The sequence below is a fragment of the Saccostrea echinata genome, unplaced genomic scaffold (assembly GCF_033153115.1).
Source record: "Saccostrea echinata isolate AGI-Se365-2 ecotype Australia unplaced genomic scaffold, CSIRO_AGI_Sech_v1 ptg000003l, whole genome shotgun sequence".
In the NCBI taxonomy this organism is placed as follows: Eukaryota; Metazoa; Mollusca; class Bivalvia; order Ostreida; family Ostreidae; genus Saccostrea; species Saccostrea echinata.
Window position 1 is genome coordinate 3,414,318 of NW_026889752.1, and position 21,966 is coordinate 3,436,283.

A 21,966-nucleotide genomic window follows, 5' to 3' on the forward strand; every position below is an offset into this window, starting at 1 on the left:
TTTCTTCTCTTTTTCAAAGCAAAAATACATTCCATATGCAAGATCTTGGTCTATTTTGGAAACTGGTTATCACAGTAAGATAAAACCGTGTCTTTGGTGCCCATGCTCAAATATTTACATTATCCAAAACTTTAAAATTACTTCACCCTTATCGAAAAATAAGCCACTCAAAAACTTCTATGATCTTTAATAAATTTGATAAATTATAATCAACAAAGAAAAGGAATCGGTAAAGGAATATATACAAATGTTATAACCATAATAGAAACCAGTTCTGAGAATATTCTGAATATGTAGTATAGCTATCCAGGACCGGGCTGAATATGTATATGACGTATCACAGTTACATCTAAGGTGGACAAATTAGAAGATTGACATGTCAGATATGGTACATGCATCTGCATTTGTATAAGCAGAAAAATAACAAACATCAAAGACAAAGGTATACATGCTTACATGTATGTATTCAAAATGTAACGTATATTTTCTTATATAAAATATTTTGTTAGATAAAGGTCATTTACAAAGTACATTGTATCACAGTTTTAAAAATGGAAACACATTTTCTATTGGAAATGTAGAAGGTACGAGGTTCATAATGACAAAAAAGTGTGCATTTACATTGTATATTTGGAAAATATGCATAATCAAAAAAGTAAACTTAGTATTAAGAGTATGTTGCATATAAAATGGGAAATCGATGCAAGGTAACTGACATGCAAATATACTTTTCATATACACATATATCAAAATGTACTTTCAAATGAAGAAAAAATGTACTCATATTACCCTTTTGTTAAAAATATTTCAAGTCATTGTACAGCAATAATTCAAAAAAGGAAGAAAAAAACTACTACACTACAAAATGTCTACTCATTGATTGTGGTACATGTTACATTAAGTAAGCAAGCAAACACACTTCCAAAGAGATAATTGTAAAATTGCACAAATGATTTGCATACAATGTACAAAATGTATTTGTAATGATTTATCACTTCAATCATACAGCAAAACTAAACATCTTGATAAGAACCTAGACTCCGAGTTACATGTAGATCCACTCCGTTGAATCACATACTAGTTATTTTCACCCACAATTCCATTGGCTGTGTTGAAGAGATTGATGGGACTGTTACCGTCGGTGATCAAAACACTCTCCATTCCAAGAGCTTTCAACAGATTTACCTGTATTTAAAAAAAAAATCGTGTCTAGGTTATTCTTTTTTTTATATTTATACTGATTCAGGGAATAAATATTTTTGTAAATATTTGTAAATATTTTTTCTAAACTGTTAAAAAAAATAAATAAAAATAAATGTATTTAGTACAAATACATTAAGTCAGTATCATCATATACATTGCATTAAGATTGCATAAATATTTGAATAAAGTGGGAAAGTGTAAAACCTGTCCCTACCTGATTGGCTGGGCCTGCTGTTGCTATGGCCTTCAGTACATTTGCACCTATTGATGAGATCATATCACCAAATCTCTTCACCTGAGAATAAGAAAACAGCACACATACATGTAGTGTAGTGTGTTACAATAAAAGGCTCTCAGAGTTGACTTGAGGTATAGATTTCATAAACCTATACTTTTTAGCATACATGTACATCAATCCATTAACAAAATGGGACAGAAAATGATAAGGAAGTTGTATACAAATGATCAGTATCTGTTATACATAGAGTTTATGGTTCTAACCTCAATATTAGCCATTTCCTTCTCTTTGTGAACCTCTAGTTCATTCATGTTCCTGGTGTATTGTAACTCCTGATTCCTTGCCTAAAAGAAGATGTGAAGTATTCATTGAAAGATGAAAACCTTTGAATACATGTGAAGATGTGGAAACATCTGGCCAAGAGTATTCAATTGAATGTCATAACACAAAACATAAATACATGTATGTGCAACTGCACATTCATTAAAGTTTGTTGCTGACATAAATAACAATTTACTCATAAGAAATTAAATTAAATCATTTTTGATCCATAAGAAACAGTCTCGACTTTGGAATGTATATTTATAACTCAAACTAGAGTTGTCCTAATGGGACTAATACCCCTTGCAGGGGCCACAATCAAAGCAAGGATTTCATTGAGTATCCACTGATGGATAGATATATCTGCAAGTTTGCTTAACCTTGCAAATTAAAAGTGGACATACACACACAGTTATTTAATTATAACCCCCGGGCCCCTCCCTTCCAATTTCTTGAGAGGGAGGGGTTATTAAACAAGAGGCCCAAGGGCCTTAACGGTCACCTGAGTATAATACAACAATTTAGAAGTTAAATACACTGATAGATGAAGCTTTGTTGCCCTAAAGCAAGAGAAGTAGGAAGATCAGGATCAACAAAATAATTAGTCTAGTATTCAGTATCAACTCATAAATTAAGTTCTAATCTGTCCCCCACTTAACACTATCACCATGCAGACTATTAACAAACTATTAGTGCTTCAGTACTATTTTTAATCCCATATTAAGAGCTCTAGCATTGACCTCTCTTATGGTCTTTGAAGAACTTTTAATAAGATAAGTTATTTTTGTCTCATTTTTATTTATCTATTACTTACAGGTCAACCTGATTATTAAAACTAAGAAAATACTTTTTGAATTATATGATAAACATTCTTGCATAATTATCTTATTCTATTAACCTTTCAAATACATTATTTACAGTGATTAAAGGTGAATGGAAAAGGGGAATAACTTCTCTCAGTAGAATACAAATTAATAGAGCCCTGCCCAGGACTAGAATGCTTAGACAAATGGTCCAGATGTTCAAAAATCTGGTAGAAATACGCTTACTTATATCATTTAAACTTTTACTCAGTTTTCTTCCGATATGCCCAGAAGCAGAGAAGAATTTCACAGGTACAATGCTTCAACAAAGCCTTACCCTAACACCAGAACCCAAGACCAAGGGTCAAGAAATTTACAAATTTGGAAGAGTTACCCTCATCATCATACCTATGGACTTCAAAGAATTAACACTTTTGCACTATATTATCAAAAGCCCCCCCCCCCCCCCCCCCCAGTTATGCCAGAACCCCTGACCCTAGGACCACAAGATTTAAAAATTCTGTTCGAAGCTCACATTTTCATCATAGCTAAGCAATTTATTTATCAGCTCAACGCTAAGGAGCAGACAGGATAAATTAATGATTAATTAATAGAATTAATGCTTTTTCACTATATAATCAATAGAGCCCCCCCCCCCCCCTTCCTCAAGAACCCCCAAAACTGAAGCCATATATTTAAAAATTTTGGAAGAGGCATCCTTGCCCATCATAATCATGCACTTAGTTTGTTTAAATAATCTCCAGTAGCAGAGAAGACGATTTTCAAAGAATCAATGCATTTTCACTATATAATCAATAGAGCCCCGCCCTAACACCAGAACCGCTGACCCTGGGGCCATGAAATTCACAATTTTTGAAAAGGCATCCTTATGCATCATAACCATGTACTTAGTTTGTTTAAATAATACCCTGGAGCAGAGAAGAAGACTTTCAAAGACTTAATGCATTTTCACTATATAATCAATAGAGCCCCGCCCTAACATCAGAACCCCTCACCCAGGGGCCATGGCTTTCATAATTCTGGAAGAGGCCTACCTCCTCATCATAACTATGTACTTAGTTTATCACCTTAATGCCCAGGAGCAGAGAAGAAGATTTTCAAAGAATTAATGCATTTTCACTATATAGTCGATAGAGCCCCGCCCTAACACCAGAACCCCTGACCATGGGGCCATGAAATTCACAATTTTAGAAGAGATGCTCCTGCTCATCATAACTATGTACTTAGTTACTTTATTTAATACCCAGGAGCAGAGAAGAAGATTTTCAAAGAATTAATGCATTTTCACTATATAATCAATAGAGCCCCGCCCTAACACCAGAACCCCTGACCCTGGGGCCATGAAATTCACAATTTTCTAAAAGGCACTTTTGCTCCTCATAACTATGTACCTTGTTACTTTATTTAATACCCAGGAGCAGAGAAGAAGATTTTCAAAGAATTAATGCATTTTCACTAGATAATCAATAGAGCCCCACCCTAACACTAGAACCCCTGACCCAGGGGCCATGAATTTCACAATTTTTGTAGAAGCACTCTTGCTCATCATAACTATGTACCTAGTTACTTTATTCAATACCAAGGAGCAGAGAAGAAGATTTTCAAAGAATTAATGCATTTTCACTATATAATCAATAGAGCCCCGCCCTTACACCAGAACCCCTGACCCTGGGGCCATGAATTTCAAATTTTGGAAGAGGCACTCTTGCTCTTCATAACTATGTACTTAGTTTATCACCTTAATGCCCAGGAGCAGAGAAGAAGATTTTCAAAGAATTAATGCATTTTCACTATATAGTCGATAGAGCCCCGCCCTAACACCAGAACCCCTGACCATGGGGCCATGAAATTCACAATTTTAGAAGAGATACTCCTGCTCATCATAACTATGTACTTAGTTACTTTATTTAATACCCAGGAGCAGAGAAGAAGATTTTCAAAGAATTAATGCATTTTCACTATATAATTAATAGAGCCCCGCCCTAACACCAGAACCGCTGACCCTGGGGCCATGAAATTCACAATTTTCCAAAAGGCACTTTTGCTCCTCATAACTATGTACTTAGTTACTTTATTTAATACCCAGGAGCAGAGAAGAAGATTTTCAAAGAATTAATGCATTTTCACTAGATAATCAATAGAGCCCCACCCTAACACTAGAACCCCTGACCCAGGGGCCATGAATTTCACAATTTTTGAAGAAGCACTCTTGCTCATCATAACTATGCACCTAGTTACTTTATTCAATACCAAGGAGCAGAGAAGATGATTTTCAAAGAATTAATGCATTTTCACTACATAATCAATAGAGCCCCACCCTTACACCAGAACCCCTGACCCTGGGGCCATGAATTTCAAATTTTGGAAGAGGCACTCTTGCTCTTCATAACTATGTACTTAGTTACTTTATTTAATACCCAGGAGCAGAGAAGAAGATTTTCAAAGAATTAATGCATTTTCATTATATAATCAATAGAGCCCAGCCCTTACACCAGAACCCCTGACCCTGGGGCCATGAATTTCACACTTTTGGAAGAGGCACTCTTGCTATTCATAACTATGTACTTAGTTACTTTATTTAATACCCAGGAGCAGAGAAGAAGATTTTCAAAGAATTAATGCAATTTCACTATATGATCAACAGAGCCCCACCCTTACACCAGAACCCCTGACCCTGGGGCCATGAATTTCACAATTTTTGAAGAAGCACTCTTGCTCATCATAACTATGTACTTAGTTACTTTATTTAATACCCAGGAGCAGAGAAGAAGATTTTCAAAGAATTAATGCATTTTCATTATATAATCAATAGAGCCCCGCCCTAACACCAGAACCCCTGACCCTGGGGCCATGAATTTCACAATTTTGGAAGAGGCACTCTTGCTCTTCATAACTATGTACTTAGTTACTTTATTTAATACCCAGGAGCAGAGAAGAAGATTTTCAAAGAATTAATGCACTTTCACTATATGATCTATATAGTCCCACCCTGGGGCCAGAACCCCTGACCCTGGGGCCATGAATTTCACAATTTCGGAAGAGGCACTCTTGCTCATCATAACTATGTACTTAGTTACTTTATTTAATACCCAGGAGCAGAGAAGAAGATTTTCAAAGAATTAATGCATTTTCACTATATAATCAATAGAGCCCCACCCTAACACCAGAACCCCTGACCCTGGGGCCATGAATTTCACAATTTTGGAAGAGGCACTCTTGCTATTCATAACTATGTACTTAGTTACTTTATTTAATACCCAGGAGCAGAGAAGAAGATTTTCAAAGAAATAATGCACTTTCACTATATGATCTATATAGCCCCACCCTGGGGCCAGAACCCCTGACCCTGGGGCCATGAATTTCACAATTTTGGTAGAGGGCTCACTGCTTATTACAATGAAGCCAACAGTTTGACTGCTTGATGTCCTGGAGTAAAGAAGAAGATTTTTAAAGATTGCATTATTTTTGGTGGTTTTAGCCCCACCCCTCAGGCCCCAGGGGGGCAGGGACCATGAAATTCACAATTTTTGTTCCCTTTCACCCATAGATGCTATATGCCAAATTTGCTTGAAATTGGTTAAGCGGTTTCAGAGAAGAAGCTAAAAATGTTCAAATGTTAACACACGACGCACGCCGACGGACGAGAACGGATAGCAATAGGTCACCTGAGTGACTCAGGTGACCTAATAAAGCTTTTTTTTTTCCCAAAAGCAAGGAAAATAGTAAGCTTTATCTATCTGTCCCCCATTTATCGCTATTACCATACAGACTTTTTACAAAATATCTCAAACTGGCCTCACTTGGCCTTTGAAGAACATTAAAAAAGATAAGTTATTTTTGTTTCACTTTTATTCATCTATTACTTCCAGGTCTACCTGATCATTAAAACTAGGAAAGTACTTTTTGTATTATACAATCAATGTTCTTGCATAATTCTCTTATTCTATTAACCTTTCAAATACATTATCTACACTGATTAATTATCAAAGGAGAATGGCAAAGGGGAATAACTTCACTCAGTAGAATACAAATTAATAGAGCCCTGGCCAGGACCAGAACACTTGACCAAATGGTCCAGATGTTTAAAATTCTGGTAAAAATACCCTTGCTTATTAAAACTTTTACTCTGTTTGCCTCCAATATGCCCAGGAGCAGAGAAGATTTTCAAAGAAATAATGCACTTTTACTATTTAACACAGCCCTACCCTAACACCAGAACCATGACCGAGGGTCATGAAATTTACAAATTTAGAAGAGGTACCCTCATCATCATAACTATGCAATTAGTTGAAGATTTTCAAAGAATTCACACATTTTCACTATATTATCAATAGAGCCCCCCCCCCCTCCCACCCCCTCAGAAAAACAGCAGAACCCCTGGGACCACAAGTTTAAAAATTTTGTAAAAGCATCCTTGTTCATCATAACTATACACTTGTTTCTTTGCTTTATAACCAGGAGTAGAAAAAATATTTTGAAAGAAATTATGAATTTTCACTATATAATCAGTAGAGCCACCCCCCCCCCCCCTTTCACAAGAACCCCTGACCCTGGGGCCATGAATTTCACAATTTTGGTAGAGGGCTCAATGCTTATTACAATCATGCTAACAGTTTGACTGCTTGATGTCCAGGAGTAAAGAAGAAGATTTTTAAAGATTGCATTAATTTTAGTGGTTTTTGCCCCACGCCTCAGGCCCCAGGGGGGCAGGGACCATGAAATTCACAAATTTTGTCCCCCTTCACCCATAGATGTTATATGCCAAATTTGGTTGAAATTGGTTGAGCGGTTTCAGAGAAGAAGCTGAAAATGTTCAAATGTTAACGCACAACGCACGACGCACGCCGACGGACGAAAACGGATAGCAATAGGTCACCTGAGTGACTCAGGTGACCTAAAAAGTCAAGTTCTTAACTTACAGATTCCTGAGCAGCTAGCTGTGCATTGTGTTCAATTTCTGCTGCCTCTGCCCTCAATCTGGCAGCTTGAAAAAGAAAAAATATAAATTGCAAATGTATGGAACACAAATGTGATTTGCTACTCTGACATTCGGATTTGTACCATTCATTTTGTAAGTTTTCTTAGCAACACTTTTTTCAGTTCCTTTTTCAACATGTGTAAAATTGATAAAAATTCAAATTCAGATGTGTTAATTGTTGTTGATAACCTAAAGGTGTTTTATGACCTTGATCCAAGGTCAAACTAAAAGGTGACTTTTGCAACTCTTCCCTCAGCCTGTGCATGGACCTGGGGTGTAACAATCTCTCTCTCTCTCTCACTCAAAGTTGACCTTTTCCATCTGAGATTAAGATTTTCCAACTCCCAAGTCAATTTTAAATGATGCTCACCTTCGATCTCGCTCTCACACTCGATGATGATCCTCTCGGCCTGAGCCTGAGCCTCTGCCTTGGCCTGCCCCGTGGACTCGACAGCAGCAGTGATTGCCTGGAGCTCCAGCAGTTTGGTCCTTTCCTTCTCTGCTTCTTTTTCGTTGTACAGTTTTTGTCGCTCTAATTCACCCCGAGCTATCTGTTCATTTCTAGCTGCCTCGTGTGATGCTGCTGCCTCAATGGAGCTAAAAGTTCATGATTTTCATCTTTGAAAGTAAACTTTAAACTCTCTTTGAATTTAATGTACTATTTTGTATATGTACTTAGTAAGAGTTATCTCCCTTAAAATGTGTTTATTAATAAATTCATATAAAACGAATGCAGAATTCCAATGAATAATTATGCTGCACTATAACATATTCATCACTTCACAGTATAATTTTCATTTCCATGAGGAAATATGAAAATAAGATTTTTACACATGTACATAGTGTAAAATCAATGAAAAGTGGGCATTAAGGGGATGAAGGACACATGGTCACATGATTCTGTTTAACTACGTCATAGTCTCCGTTTATATAAGTGCAAAACGTGTAAAGCATCAGTTCTTGTATAATTTTTTGACAATTTCTTAACTTTAATTACCATCTTATATAAAAAAATAAAAAAGTTTTAACATTTTGTAAACATTAACAAATTACGAAAAAGATTGATCCACTCCTCTGTTTCCCTAAACTGCGCGTCCAACAAGTCGTTGACGTCATACACGATCTGTTAGTACAGCAAGATCATACTCGGTGAACAAAGGGGCGGTATTATTATGTAAAAACAGGTCATAATCAGTATATAATGAAATATTTTGAAAAACGGGGAACACAAAAATGATTTTTGCATGGCTGATGACGGAAATCTTATGTAGGTATATCTTATTTCGCTTATTTAGCTAACGTGTGACGTCATAATTGGTTTTTCCCGTACTCGAGAAATGTAACATGACACGTTTTTGTCACGCTTATGTCCTCTTTAACGATGTCCTGTAAAATAATGAGGTCAGCTTCATCATTCGAAACTTTTACAGTTAATCAATAATTTGAAGGATTTGCATTTCAACGTAAATTTAAAAATATTGAATGATAGAATTTTTTGTAAATTACGTTTTTTATTGTTTAAGTTGTCTTAAAAAGTGCGCACTTTTCCCTATCCAGATGCAGTGTGATAGACAAAACTTGCTTTTTCGAATTTTAAATCCTAGTTATACTCTGAAATATTTTAAAATATACATGTCCACTTTGATATTTTTTATGTATGCTTAAAAAATCCCATTATGGACAGAGTAATGCGCCCGGAAACATGGAAAATTAAAACTCCACTTAGATACTGTAGGGCATAGTATTTGTCAATCAGTATCTCCAAAATAAGGTAAGAAATCTAATGATATAACTGCTTTAAGATATTCGGGACATACTTAATTAGAAATATACAAAATATGAAAAAAATTGAATGACAAGTATTTTTTCAGCTCAAGGTCCTTCTCCTCCTTAAATCTGATCATTAAATGCTTTTCTTTCAGAAATATCACTCCATAAAGATTCTGTATTAATGTGTCAAGGACATACTTTGTGGAGATCTCTATGGCGAGTTGTACAGATTTACTGAGACTGTCTCTCATCTTCACGTCCACTGGTTCTATGCTCTGGATGTCCATACTACTCAGAACCTAATAAAGGATACAAGCATACAGTATATTCCAATCTTAATCGAATACAGTGTATTCCAATCCCTGGATATTATATTATCTACCCTTTGTAAAAGTAATTAGAAATATCATGGTTGATATACACATGCAAATCATTTTACATGTGTCTTGCAGTATAATGCATATTTTTCTGTTTTACTGAAGAAAGTAAAAATTTTGAGGGAGCAATCAATGTAATTGATAAAACAGGTTTAGAAAAATAACATTTTATTGAGAAGTTGCATAAATATAAACAAAAGGCAAATAATAAGACACCAGTGTAAAATTTGTTAGAAATTTTTTCTTAAATTTGATACTTGTACTTACCAGGTTATTTTCTGGAAATCTGACTTCGTTATTCATCTGACCTTTGGCATTAAGACCAAATACTGCAGTGGTGAGCACTTGATTGGAATGTCGATGAAAATCATCAAATGTGACCTGAGCCACTGCAGCTCTAATACGAGCGCCTGTAAAGAGATTAAATAAATGAAATCTAATTATATAATTCAATTTAAAGGTTTATTGGTAACAATCTAGAAGTTCAATTGCAGGCTACTGCCTTTTTTTAAGACTGGCTAAAATTATAAGCCGCAACAGTTACTGTTATATTTCATCTCTGTCAGACAATTATACATATATATTGTAATATTAGGACATGCAATTCAAGTTGCTGCTTTTGGTAAATTAAGTAAAACTTCTTCAATAACTTCCACTGAAATTCTAAATACATGTACATATACAGTCACATTAAATGTCTCCAATAGACCAGGAATCAGATGACATTTTTGGGCCACCTTGGGGGGGGGGGGGGGGGGAACAGTCTATAATAGTACACATTTCATTCATTTCGGTCTCAGATCCTACCAATATTTGTGTAATAAATAGGTCTCCACTATATTTACATCAAACGACTTGTTCTTACCCATTTGTTTGGAAGCAAACCCAATGAAATCTGGCACAGCAAACAATTTGCATTTCTCCTCTTCTGGACCATCAAGGTCATACTGAAAATAGCCAAATCATATATTTGAAATTTTTCTTTTGAAAGTTTTTTTTTTCGTCAAAAAAAATTCTTATTGAATTGCTTTCTTTAGCCTAGATACATGTATATATACTTCATTTTTACCTCAAAATGATTGTTGAAAGCCACTTGGATTCTCAAACGTGCATGGTCTGATGTTTCAACCTAAATCATTGTGAATTATAAAGCCTTGTGTTAATTAAGGGGAAGAAGGACCTTTAGCTGAAAAAATACTTGTCATTCAATTTTTTTTATATTTTGTATATTTCTAATTAAGTATGTCCCACATATATTAAAGCAGTTATATCATTAGGTTTCTTACCTAATTTTAGAGATACTGATTGATAAATACTATGCCCTACAGTATCTAAGTGGAGTTTTAATTCTCCATGTTTCCGGGCTTATTACTCTGTCCATAATGGGATTTTTAAAGCATATATAAAAAATATGTAAGTGAACATGTATCTTTTAAAATATTTCAGAGTACGAATAGGGTTTAAAATTCGAAAAAGCAAGTTTCTTCTATCAGACTGCATCTGGATAGGGAAAATTAAGAACTTTTTAAGACAACTTAAACAACGAAAAACGTAATTTACAAAAAATTCTATCATTCAATATTTTTAAATTTAGTATACGTTGAAATGCAAGTCCTTCAAATCATTGATTAACTGTAAAAATTTCGAATGGTGAAGCTGACCTCAATATTGCACAGGACATCGTTAAAGACAACATATGCAGGACAAAAACTTGTCATGTTTACATTTCTCGAGTATGGGAAAAACCAACTATGACGTCACACGTAAGCTAAATAAGCGAAATAAGATAAACCTACATATGATTTCCGTCATCAGCCAGGCAAAAATAATTTTTCTGTTCCCCGTTTCTAAAAATATTTCTTCGATATACTGATTATGAGCTGTTTTTACATAATAATACCGTCCCCTGTATTCACTGAATATGATCTTGCTGTACTAACGGATCGTGTATGACGTCACCGACTTGTTGGATGCGCAGTTTAGGGAAACAGAGGAGTGGATCAATCTTTTTTCATAATTTGTTAATGTTTACAAGAATGTTAAACTTTTCATTTTTTTTATATAAGATGGTAATTAAAGAAAAAAAAATGTCAAAAATTTATACAAGAACTGATACTTTACACGTTTTGCACTTATATAAACGGAGACTATGACGTAGTTTAACAGAGTCATGTAACCATGTGTCCTTCATCCCCTTAAATGACTCTGCAGGAAGAAAAGTATACCAACATATAAAAGTTAGAAATTCAAATATCCTTTTTAAAATTTGAGTTTTCAATACATTGCAAATAAATACTGTAGACATACTTTTCTCCATGTGGGATTAATTTATTCTATACGTGTGCGGTCAAAAATTTACCTTGGAAAATTTTCTATGAATTCTTAAAATGCATTAAAGACATATAAAAGCGATCCAAGAAATTTTTGTAATTTTCTACCGCAGATTGAAGAGAAAGTCAGATCGCGCAGAATTATGATCCCTTGGAAAAAAGTATGTTTACAGAATTTCCAGAATTTTTGTATGTTGACATACTTGTACATTGTTCATACACTGCACATGTATACTGTAAATTAAGTATATACATGTATGGGTGTACCTCTAATATGTCTGTTATAAAATCCGGACCCAACATAAGGCACAAAGACTTCAAAGAATTGGACTTCTTTGGTTTTCCAGCTAAAATAAAACACAATCAATTACCCAAAAATGTCTCAATTTTATGACATACATGTCCAATGTATCTTTAATACAACGTTTTTTTTTTTCCTTCAATTTCTCAATTTGAGACAAGTGCACTGCAAAGTCTAGCAATCCCTTCCAATACATGTACAATTTTTTTGACAATTTTTAAATAAAGAATGACTCAAAAAACATACTTCATTTTTCTAGACTTGTTTCTTAGCTTGCTGAAAAAAAAATTTCACAATATTAAAGTACTGGCTTTATCTTACCACTGAGACTGAGCACGTTGAAATTCTCGTGTGGCCCCAGAATGACTAGATCTGGACCAAACACCACTCTAGCAGTCTTCTCCAGGTAATTATACACCTGAACAGCTGTGTTACCAGGGCAACGGTAGGTCACGACCCTTGTCTTGTTTCTTCCCTGAAAAAATAAGTTTTTCAACAACCCTAACAAATGAAAAATCTCAAAAGATATGTTTAAACTTTTAACCCATGGTTACAGTTAAAAAAAAAAATCAGCCTTTAATCTAAAATAACCTTCATGTTTGAAGTTAAAAGTTAAAATAATTCAGTGGTAATCACACTTAAAATTGTGGTAAATTGGTAATATTTACCGCTAGTACATGGGGATCAATAGACTGTTCAAAATAAGCCATCTTTCTTATATCTCCTGTCCCTAAGCCACCTCCTTGTCTGTTGAGTAAATAGGAAATTAATGTTAAAGGATAAAATAATGCATTTAACATGCTCATTGACAAATAGTTTCTGTATAACTTTATGAAATAAGAAATAAATAAATGATAAATTACTCATTTATTAAATAACATTCTCAAATAATTTTTGTATAGTTTTATGTCATTTTTCTGATAACTGAATGTAAAATACAGTGAATTTGTCTAAATCAGATGTTGTGTATCTGAAATCATGTCTATATATTTCAACGAAAACTTTTAGTCCCTTTCAGGAAATTCAAACATTTAATCTGATGTTGGCTAACTTGGTGAACTTCTATGGAACCTTTGGTATTCTCATTAGAAAAAGTTAACTGGATGTCTTTATTCTCAAACTATTTTTTTCATTTAATAATTCGATGATTTAATTTGTAAAAAAAATTCAAGACAGGTTTGTTTTTGATACGTCAGTAAATGAGGTTAACCTACTTGAGTAATTCTTCAGTAACTGCGGGTAGGTCCTTTTCCCACAGCTCCTCAAACTCTGACAACATGTAGGATTTAGGTCCCATTTCTGCTCTCACCTGTTTTGTAATTTATAAGATTTAATTTCCAATTAAGATACTGGTACTTGTAACATATCACCAAAACCATTTTTTTGTTTTTCATCTCATTCAATGCAATTAAAACTGACTCCACAAGAATTTTTTTATGTTAGTGAAATAAAGTACAGCAATACAGGTATAAAATGAGCTTTTCTTCCAAGCTTCATTTTTCACAAGACCATTTTGACTGGTTTTCAAGAAACCAGCTAGCCTTGAGTCCCTGACTTAAATTTCAGGAGAGCTGTTCTCCTGGAGGCTATTGAATACCAGGTTATAAAGTAAATGCTGTTCAGATTGTCAATTTTTTATCATTATCCATCGAATCATTAACTAGCAAAAGTAATGTTATTGCAAGTAGAAACTGTCGATTTACAGTAGTACTTATTTTTGGCATAATTATGTGAGACAAACTAATAGTAAAATAATTTCATTCTCCCCTATTAATGTACTATACTAGTCTAGTTTAATGCTTTTACCTTTCCTGTCTGTAAGTCTTTGATGTAAATTCCTTCATTCTTACTCAAAGGAATCTTGGTTCTGCAAATTAAGTAAAAAAAAATTAAAAATTTCAGAGGTTTAACAAGAATCCGTCGGTAAGAGGATATACATCCACACTTGTATCCCTTTTTTGCAAAAATTAATTTTATATCAGTTTTTGTAATCCTATAACAAAAATTTTGATAGTATAGTATACGTAAACATGGAAATTTAAGAATGGGGGAATTCACACTAAAAAAATTATATCATAAAAAATTTCACGTAAATCCCCTCTTCCAACCAAACCCCCCCCCCCCCCCCACCTAGAAATTTTTTTTTTTAATACTTCACTGTTTTACTCACTTTTAGCAATACATAGATGCATGTAATTCTGGCTTCATAAAAATAACCTCTATCCATAATGTGCTTTGCAATAATTAGCGTAATTAATAGCACACTTAAGTATCCAAGTTTACAGTAAGGCAGAGGTGACATAATAAATTGATCAATCTTCTACAACCACATTGTAGACAGAGGGATATAATGTTACAAATTCTAGATTATGACTTAAAGAAAATTACTCTCCCAAGCATAATGACCACTGACTATATATGTGTATATGTAGTATTAGATGACAATATAAAACTTCCTCCAAGATTTACATAGTTAGCTATTTACCTAGTTTTGATGACCCTGACTTCTATGGGGGGTATGTACTCCAGGGGTCCCCTCAGCATCCACACATCTCCAGGGCTCCTCCTCTTACCTACAGTGTATAATACATAGAAAGGTTAATTTTGGTGGTTAGCCAGTTTTTGTGGTAATTTGAAGTTCATACATTGGTAAATTCAAAATGTGAAAACTGCAAAACAGCATCTGTATCTCTAATAAGACCCATCCACTGAAGTTGCAGTAACTTAAAAAAAATAATAATAAAAAAAGCTTTAAGGTGGACATATTTCTCATCATCCAAGCTCTTCACATACAAAAAATTCTTCACTTTTAAAATTACCAATACCATTTGTGTATTCCTTGTCTATAAACATAGTGTTTTAATAACATGAAGTTGTCATGCTTGCAGAGGGCCGCACTTGGGAGAAAAAGAAGTGTGGCCCAATATACAGTGAAACCTCAACAGCTATATGTAACTCTAACTCAATGGGGCCAAAGAAAAAACTAAGAGATATCCAAGGACCTGAGATATTGAGGCTGAGAAACATTGAGGTAATTTGGTTTGGACTTCGAAGTTCCAACTGACTTCGACATTTCCATGGTATATGAGATAATGATGTTCAAGATAGTATGAAGTTTAACTGTAGTTTGTTTTCAAAGTCAACTTGTGATATACGTGTACATGTATTATTAGCCTCACTGGAAAATAATTTCCTCAAGCCAGCTTGCTCATCATGAATCTAATAAAATGATTAGATCACCTTTGAACATGAGATCTCTGTATTCTTCCTCCGCCTGTAGAACAATGGCGTCATCTTCTCCTAGAATGTGGACATTTTGGACTCCTTTCTCCAAACTCTCCCCTACACACAAAAAAAGTATTCTAATGAGTCCTTCACAAGTAAAGATGTTACCTGGAAACATTCACTTATTTATTCTCAAGGATCTGCTGTTACTTGGAAAGATACATTAATTTTATTATCAATGATATTGTGGACATACCGGTAAACAAAAATACCATAACTAAAAAATAAAGAAACATTGTTTTGTATGTTATCTGCTGACATATAAATATCATTTCTTTTTTGGTTGAACCACGCGACTGTGTACATTTTATTTGCAAGAACTTTATTTTTAATTGGCATAATTACATGTGCGTGGGAATTATATGGAGAAACGATCAGAAACCTGCATGCCCACCCCTTTTTTCTGCTTACTTTACAAATGATAATAAAGGAAAAGATACAAGCCCCAATTAATCCTCTCCCCTTTTTACCTGGGTGAAGGAAGAAGCTGCAGGGCCCCACTCTGAGTTCTCGTTTGCTCAACTGTGGCTTTCCCTTTTTGTCTACCACGTCTTTAATGACACAATACTGTCCTCTCCACAAAACCTTGATGGTCTCTGCTGATGTCACTTCCTGTTTGGAAAAATATATATATATTATATATATATATATATATATATATATATATATATATATATATATATATATATATATATATATATATATATATATATTTATATATATATATTTATATATATATATATTTATATATAATTATATACATGGTGCCTGGATGAATTTAAAACTTCCTCTTGAGCAAAATTTAATATACAGGTTTATTTTTGCCCAAGGTTATTTTAACACTTTGACCCTTGCGAGTTAATGCAAACAATATCCTCTCATTTTAAATTTGCACTTTTTACAATGCAGTTTTACATTTTGTTTCCTCACAGGATAATAATCTATTTCTGTACCAACATCTGCACTGAATGCACATACAAGTTCCTTCCTTTAAAAAATGGAAAAAAGTTATTTTGTGAAAAAAAAAACTTGAAATAGCGATGCTTACCACACCAATTTCTGGAAAATAATGATCAGCCTCAGCACCAGTCAACAACCACTGCTCTCCGGCCATTCTGATTAATTAAATTAACCAATTATAATTAAATCAATCATTATTGTAATCTTATTACTTCTGTTTGAGAGCAGGAAAAATTTGCCATTTTGGAAAACCTTCTTCTTTTCACAAAAAAAATTTAGCAAGGAACATGTGTACCTTTTCTTTTAATAAATTATGCATTCAATGTAAAATCCCAAATACATGTAAAATAAAATGTACTCTCAAATAAAAGTTGGTTTACAGTACATTATTGTCAATTAATTAAAGTATAATACTACCATCCATTTACAACTCTGTACCATATGGTTTTCGTCTCTAAATTTCCCTCCTTTATGAATGTATACCTTTTAATTCCTTGGCTGTCCACCATTGTTTGTAACGCCTGCAGGAAAATTCCATTGTTTGGGGTCAGAGTGATGCAGTTCTGTACAGAAACCACCTACAATATATAGGTACAATGTCAACACATACTTTATACAACCAAGGTACATGTACAGTGTCAAAATACAGTATAAATATTCAATATAAAATGAATGTCAAATATTTTTAATTTTTTTCTAAACATTTCCACATGTAATAAATACACCAAGGTAATGTCATTTTGTGTAAGCTACATGTAGTCAAGATTATACAAATTGCAGAAGCATCGTCTTTATCATGTACTGACCATTAAAGCAAGTGTTTCAAGAATTTGTACATGTATCTTCTAGGAACTGTAAACTAATAAATTATCACTGACTCTATATTGTTTTCACCAAATTTGTCAAAAAGTGACATTATCAAATTCTAGATTTGCTCAAAAAACTTTGCTTCTTAAACTGCAGGTGATAGTTTTTTGTTCAACTAGCCCAGTTAACAATTAATTTCTATTTAGAATGAGGACAAACTTGGTGGGAGATAAGGAAAGGGTGTATACATTCATCAATGTTCAAAAATTTAAAGGGAAGTACACAGATGTGCAGAATGTGTCATTACGGCACATGCATATACATGTACTTGTATGCACAATCATGCAAGCAATACTAGCAGTTATATCTGCATGCAAAATCCAAACAAAACTGGAAAGATGCCAAAAACCATTATTAAAAATAAATGGAGAATCAATCACGGTGCACAATTCTATTTTGAGGGTTTCTAGAGAGGAAGAAAGGAGGAAACTCTACATGTACGTCCTGGTATTAAATCCAGACAAGTTTTGTCTGTTCTACATACTGGTAAATCTGTCTCATTTTCAAAGTGGCTATTGTTAGAATTTCAATAAATAAATGTGTGAGGTACTCTAAGCCTTGAGTACAGAACAGAGGTTATGGTAAATATGATAAATTTTGTAGAAGTCTGACCTCTTCATAAACATCAGGGAGGTATGCTCCTGGTTTGTTGATCATCCATTCCTCCCCAGTAACTCGTTTCCTTTCAAAAGAAAAGAACGCAAAATACATATTTACTATATAAACTGGAAGATAAATTCTAAGTACATGTATTTCTAAATTTTATCTCCAAGGTTTATGATAGGCTTTCATTTATTCAAGTGATTGCATTTTAAAATATTTAAGATATGATATTTATTCTATTAATTTGTTGATTAAATGATTATACATATATATATTAAATATGAATCATTCTCCATATCCACCAATTTACAGCAATATGAGCTGCAACTTTGATGTTGGAAATTTTTGTTGCAAAATTGTAATTAACAATTTCAATGACAGGAAAAAGAACATTTATAAACTTCTGTTGTTCATATTTGCGATGTAAAAAACTATAAATAAGCTTTGATTGAGGCAAAATTACCGGTACATTTATTGTCGTCCAGTACAATATTAATTTCTTATATAATAATATATATTTGATTGTTAGGAAATCTTTCTTCTAAAACAATTAAATACTTTATTTTAGTTTAATTGATCATAAAGGTTTAAATTACATACAAATTTATCATAATAACACACTTTAACAGCAAAATAAAATTCCCCAAAATGCAGCTCATATTGCTTTAAAAAAAGGAGAAAATTATTTGATATCAATTTCATTTTTCCTACCCCCCCCCCCCATTCTTATTATCCCATCTCCCCAAATGATGTATTAAAACCTCAGTTGACCTTCCATATATTTCTACCCCCTAGATTACCGGTACATGTATTAGATGCACTTTGAACGAGTGATTAAATACATGTAACACAGGAGAACAAGCTTTACAGAAGCAAATTAACACATAAAAGATGCTGTATATAAAAGACAACTAAACTGCGTGTGCTGTATATTTAACAACTTAACAAAGCTAACTTTCATTGTTTGCTTTAAAATGCAAAATAACAGAACAAGACACCTACTTTCCAAATCGATCTGTGAATTCCTGAGTTGCTTTTAATTTCAATGACTCTCCCTGCCTAATTACAACAGGTTTGATGATGCCTTCAACTTCCTGCATTTAAAAAAAAAATTTGGTAATGAATTGATTCAGTCAAGTTAATTTCTATTTGCTGTATTACATGATTTTCAATAAAAACAATTTCTTTCCAAAATCAATTTTTTTTCTTGTACTTTACTCTATCTGAAGGTATAAAAAGCTTTTAAATAAATTGATTCAATTAATGGCCCAGGTTGACCTTGTTGACCCTTTATGATGTACTTACTGCCTCTGGCTGGGGTCGGTAGGTCACAGGTCCCTCCAGTTGCCATTTATCTCCAGCCTGGTGTTTTCCATGGACATCCTCAAAGTCAACGTTAGCGACCAATCGTATTGCATGATTGGCCTGAATGACAGGTAGAGGTTTGATAGCTATGCTGTAGTCTGGCCTATTCCTCAGGAAGTCAGGTGCATGGAGAAGAGTTTCCCCTGGGTACAAGGGAAAAGGAGAATCCTAAAAATAGAAACAAAAATCCTATATATAGAAACAAACTTTGTACGTTTCACTTCTGTTTATTTTTCAAATCTTCTGGGAGTTAAATTAAAGTAAATATAAAATACTGCATTGATATCAGGATTCTGATTCCTAGGCATTTCAATTTTCCTAGTTTCTATAATCCAAGAAGAAATTTTAAAGTTGGTTGAATCAGATTATTACATGTATATCATTTACAAGCAGCAAGCTTGTATTCTAACCTTGATACTTATTCAAGCCTGCAGATTTTGCTAGCAAACATATCTTCGAGGCTAATAATTGATCAATCTATCTCTTGAATTCATGCTGTACTGTATAACAATATAATTAACTTACTGCATTAAACTTGACTGCAGTTTGTCCTATTTTCAGCTCACTTGCTTCACCTGGTATATAATTGCTATAAAAGAATTCAAACATTATTTTGCATTGTAAATTTATTTACTTCTAATCCTAATCCTAAGCCTAATCCTCCACATTTTCTTTACACCCCCACTCCCCAAAAGGACTATAATATGACTCTATACACAAACAGAATGTGCCTCAATATGTACATAGGTCGACCCACCCACCCAACCCCCCTTTCCCCAACCCTCCCCCTTTCCAACACAAATAAAATCAAAACATATTATGAAAGACAAAAAAAAAACCATTTCTTGTGAGATAGTACCTGCAAGGATCTTTGATAATACAGTAATAGCCAGGTTTTACAATGACCATAGGTAAGGGCTGGGTCACCAGCGTCTCATTTGTTTTCAGTGGTACAGTCTGAGGTCCAACTTCAAGTCTGGTGATGTTTGAGTTCTGTACAAAAAGAAAAAAAATTAGCAAGTATCATAAACAGACAGGCAGTTAACTTGAGAGAAAAAACAATGTAATGAAAAATTAACAGTCAAATTGTGTTAGCCATATACATGTACATAGCTTTAATGATTGTTTTACTGATGAATACTTGTAATATAATTGTTATCATGGTTATATTGCATACATATACATACTGACCTAAATTTGATATATACTTCTTTTGTAAAATGCATATGATGTAAAACATCAATTTGAAGTTCAATTTTTTGATTTGAAAGCAAGGTTAATGAGTCTTTATTTATATATACATGTATATATGTACAAGGCCCCTTCAGGCCCCTTTGATGGTCATGAGGCCGATATTAATCAAAAGAGAACAATATAGTATTTATTATTATCCTAATCGGGAGGGGGGAGGAGGAGGGGGAGTAAAAAAATTACATAAGAAAATGATGATAAACAAAATGAGGAAAAAAATTAATGTTTAACTTTTTATTTAAGACCCAGAAGAAGGATATTCCAAAAATTAAAGTCCTGACAATTGAAAAAAAAATGTTTGAATACTTGTCTACATTGTGAGAGGAAATGTGGCTCAGACAAGCAATATACATGTAAATGTGTTCATTACACTTGACTTGTAAATACATGTACATTAATTGTTGAAATTGCAAAATACAGAATCTTGTAAGACAATAAAAAATTCGGAAGATTTAGATTGGAAAAACCACTGATGAATTTACAGACATCATAGACAAAGTTTGGGAAAAAATAGTGATGAATCATTTCTATTTATAGCCTCTGCAAAAGTGTATTGGACAATTATAAAAGTTTCAAGTGTGTGCATATGTCATACTGTCAATGCACATTGTCATTAAAATCATGAGAAGCTTAAGTCTAACATAAGAGGGAAATCTGAATTATTGTTCCTCTTCTAAATGAAATAAACAACTTTATGGACATGCAACGCTATTGGTCACTTATTTCCTCAAGAGCTAATTAATTCTCACTCAGTCACTGTGGAGAGGGTTTGTCCCGAGACACAGTTAGATTATTCCAAAAACAACCAATATTTTTTTCCCTCCGTTATCTTAATATGCATTCTTTGCAAATAAGGACACAATGTAAAGAGCCCAGGATATCTTTACGGTTTTAGTTACCCAAGGCCCCTGCATAGTAAACAAACATTAATTTTAAAACATCCTTTGGATTTCAACTTTCTACAAAATGCCACCAGAAATTAACTTACCAAATCCAAAATATGGACAAACTGTAAAGGTTTTAATCCAAGAATAGTGTTAGACATATTTGTTTGTGTTTTCTTCCTTGCGCAATGGAACTGATTTAGACTGAAAGTGCTGGTGTCAGCCTATAAATTTACTTGACATCTTACCGGAAGTAAATAAGTTATCATTCTTGAACAGGAACGATAACCGCTAAAGCAAACTTGGATCTCTCCTACAGAGAGAGAGAGAGAGAGAGAGAGAAAAGTGTACTATTGAACTTATTTAGTACTGATACGACCGAGAGATATGAGTTTTATAATCCTCAACC

General features: G+C 33.7%; 1 protein-coding gene across 1 annotated transcript; it reads right to left on the reverse strand.

The window, feature by feature from the left end:
• Positions 1-170: 170 nt before the first annotated feature.
• Positions 171-21,813, reverse strand: LOC133178521 (major vault protein-like). Its single transcript, XM_061313212.1, has 25 exons — positions 21,662-21,813; positions 20,282-20,415; positions 19,948-20,011; positions 19,363-19,590; positions 19,060-19,151; positions 18,067-18,136; positions 17,071-17,165; positions 16,676-16,742; positions 16,098-16,239; positions 15,583-15,684; positions 14,828-14,915; positions 14,149-14,209; positions 13,557-13,651; positions 13,011-13,089; positions 12,664-12,817; positions 12,309-12,388; positions 10,781-10,840; positions 10,577-10,658; positions 9,979-10,121; positions 9,533-9,633; positions 7,935-8,161; positions 7,506-7,570; positions 1,705-1,785; positions 1,418-1,498; positions 171-1,185 (listed from the first exon to the last, which is right to left on the reverse strand). The coding sequence occupies exons 1-25, from the start codon at positions 21,716-21,718 to the stop codon at positions 1,078-1,080; spliced, it is 2,556 nt and encodes an 851-aa protein (XP_061169196.1). The 5' UTR covers positions 21,719-21,813; the 3' UTR covers positions 171-1,077.
• Positions 21,814-21,966: the final 153 nt, after the last annotated feature.

What these genes read in the sequence shown, in the direction of transcription:
- LOC133178521 (XM_061313212.1), bottom strand. Translation starts at nt 21,718, where the DNA reads ATGTCTAACACTATTCTTGGATTAAAACCTTTACAGTTTGTCCATATT. An exon ending in TTGTCCATATTTTGGATTTG is followed by an intron (nt 20,416 to 21,661) that starts GTAAGTTAATTT and finishes CTTTTTGTACAG; the next exon opens with AACTCAAACATCACCAGACT. An exon ending in GCCATAGAGATCTCCACAAA is followed by an intron (nt 8,162 to 9,532) that starts GTATGTCCTTGA and finishes ATGAACTTTTAG; the next exon opens with CTCCATTGAGGCAGCAGCAT.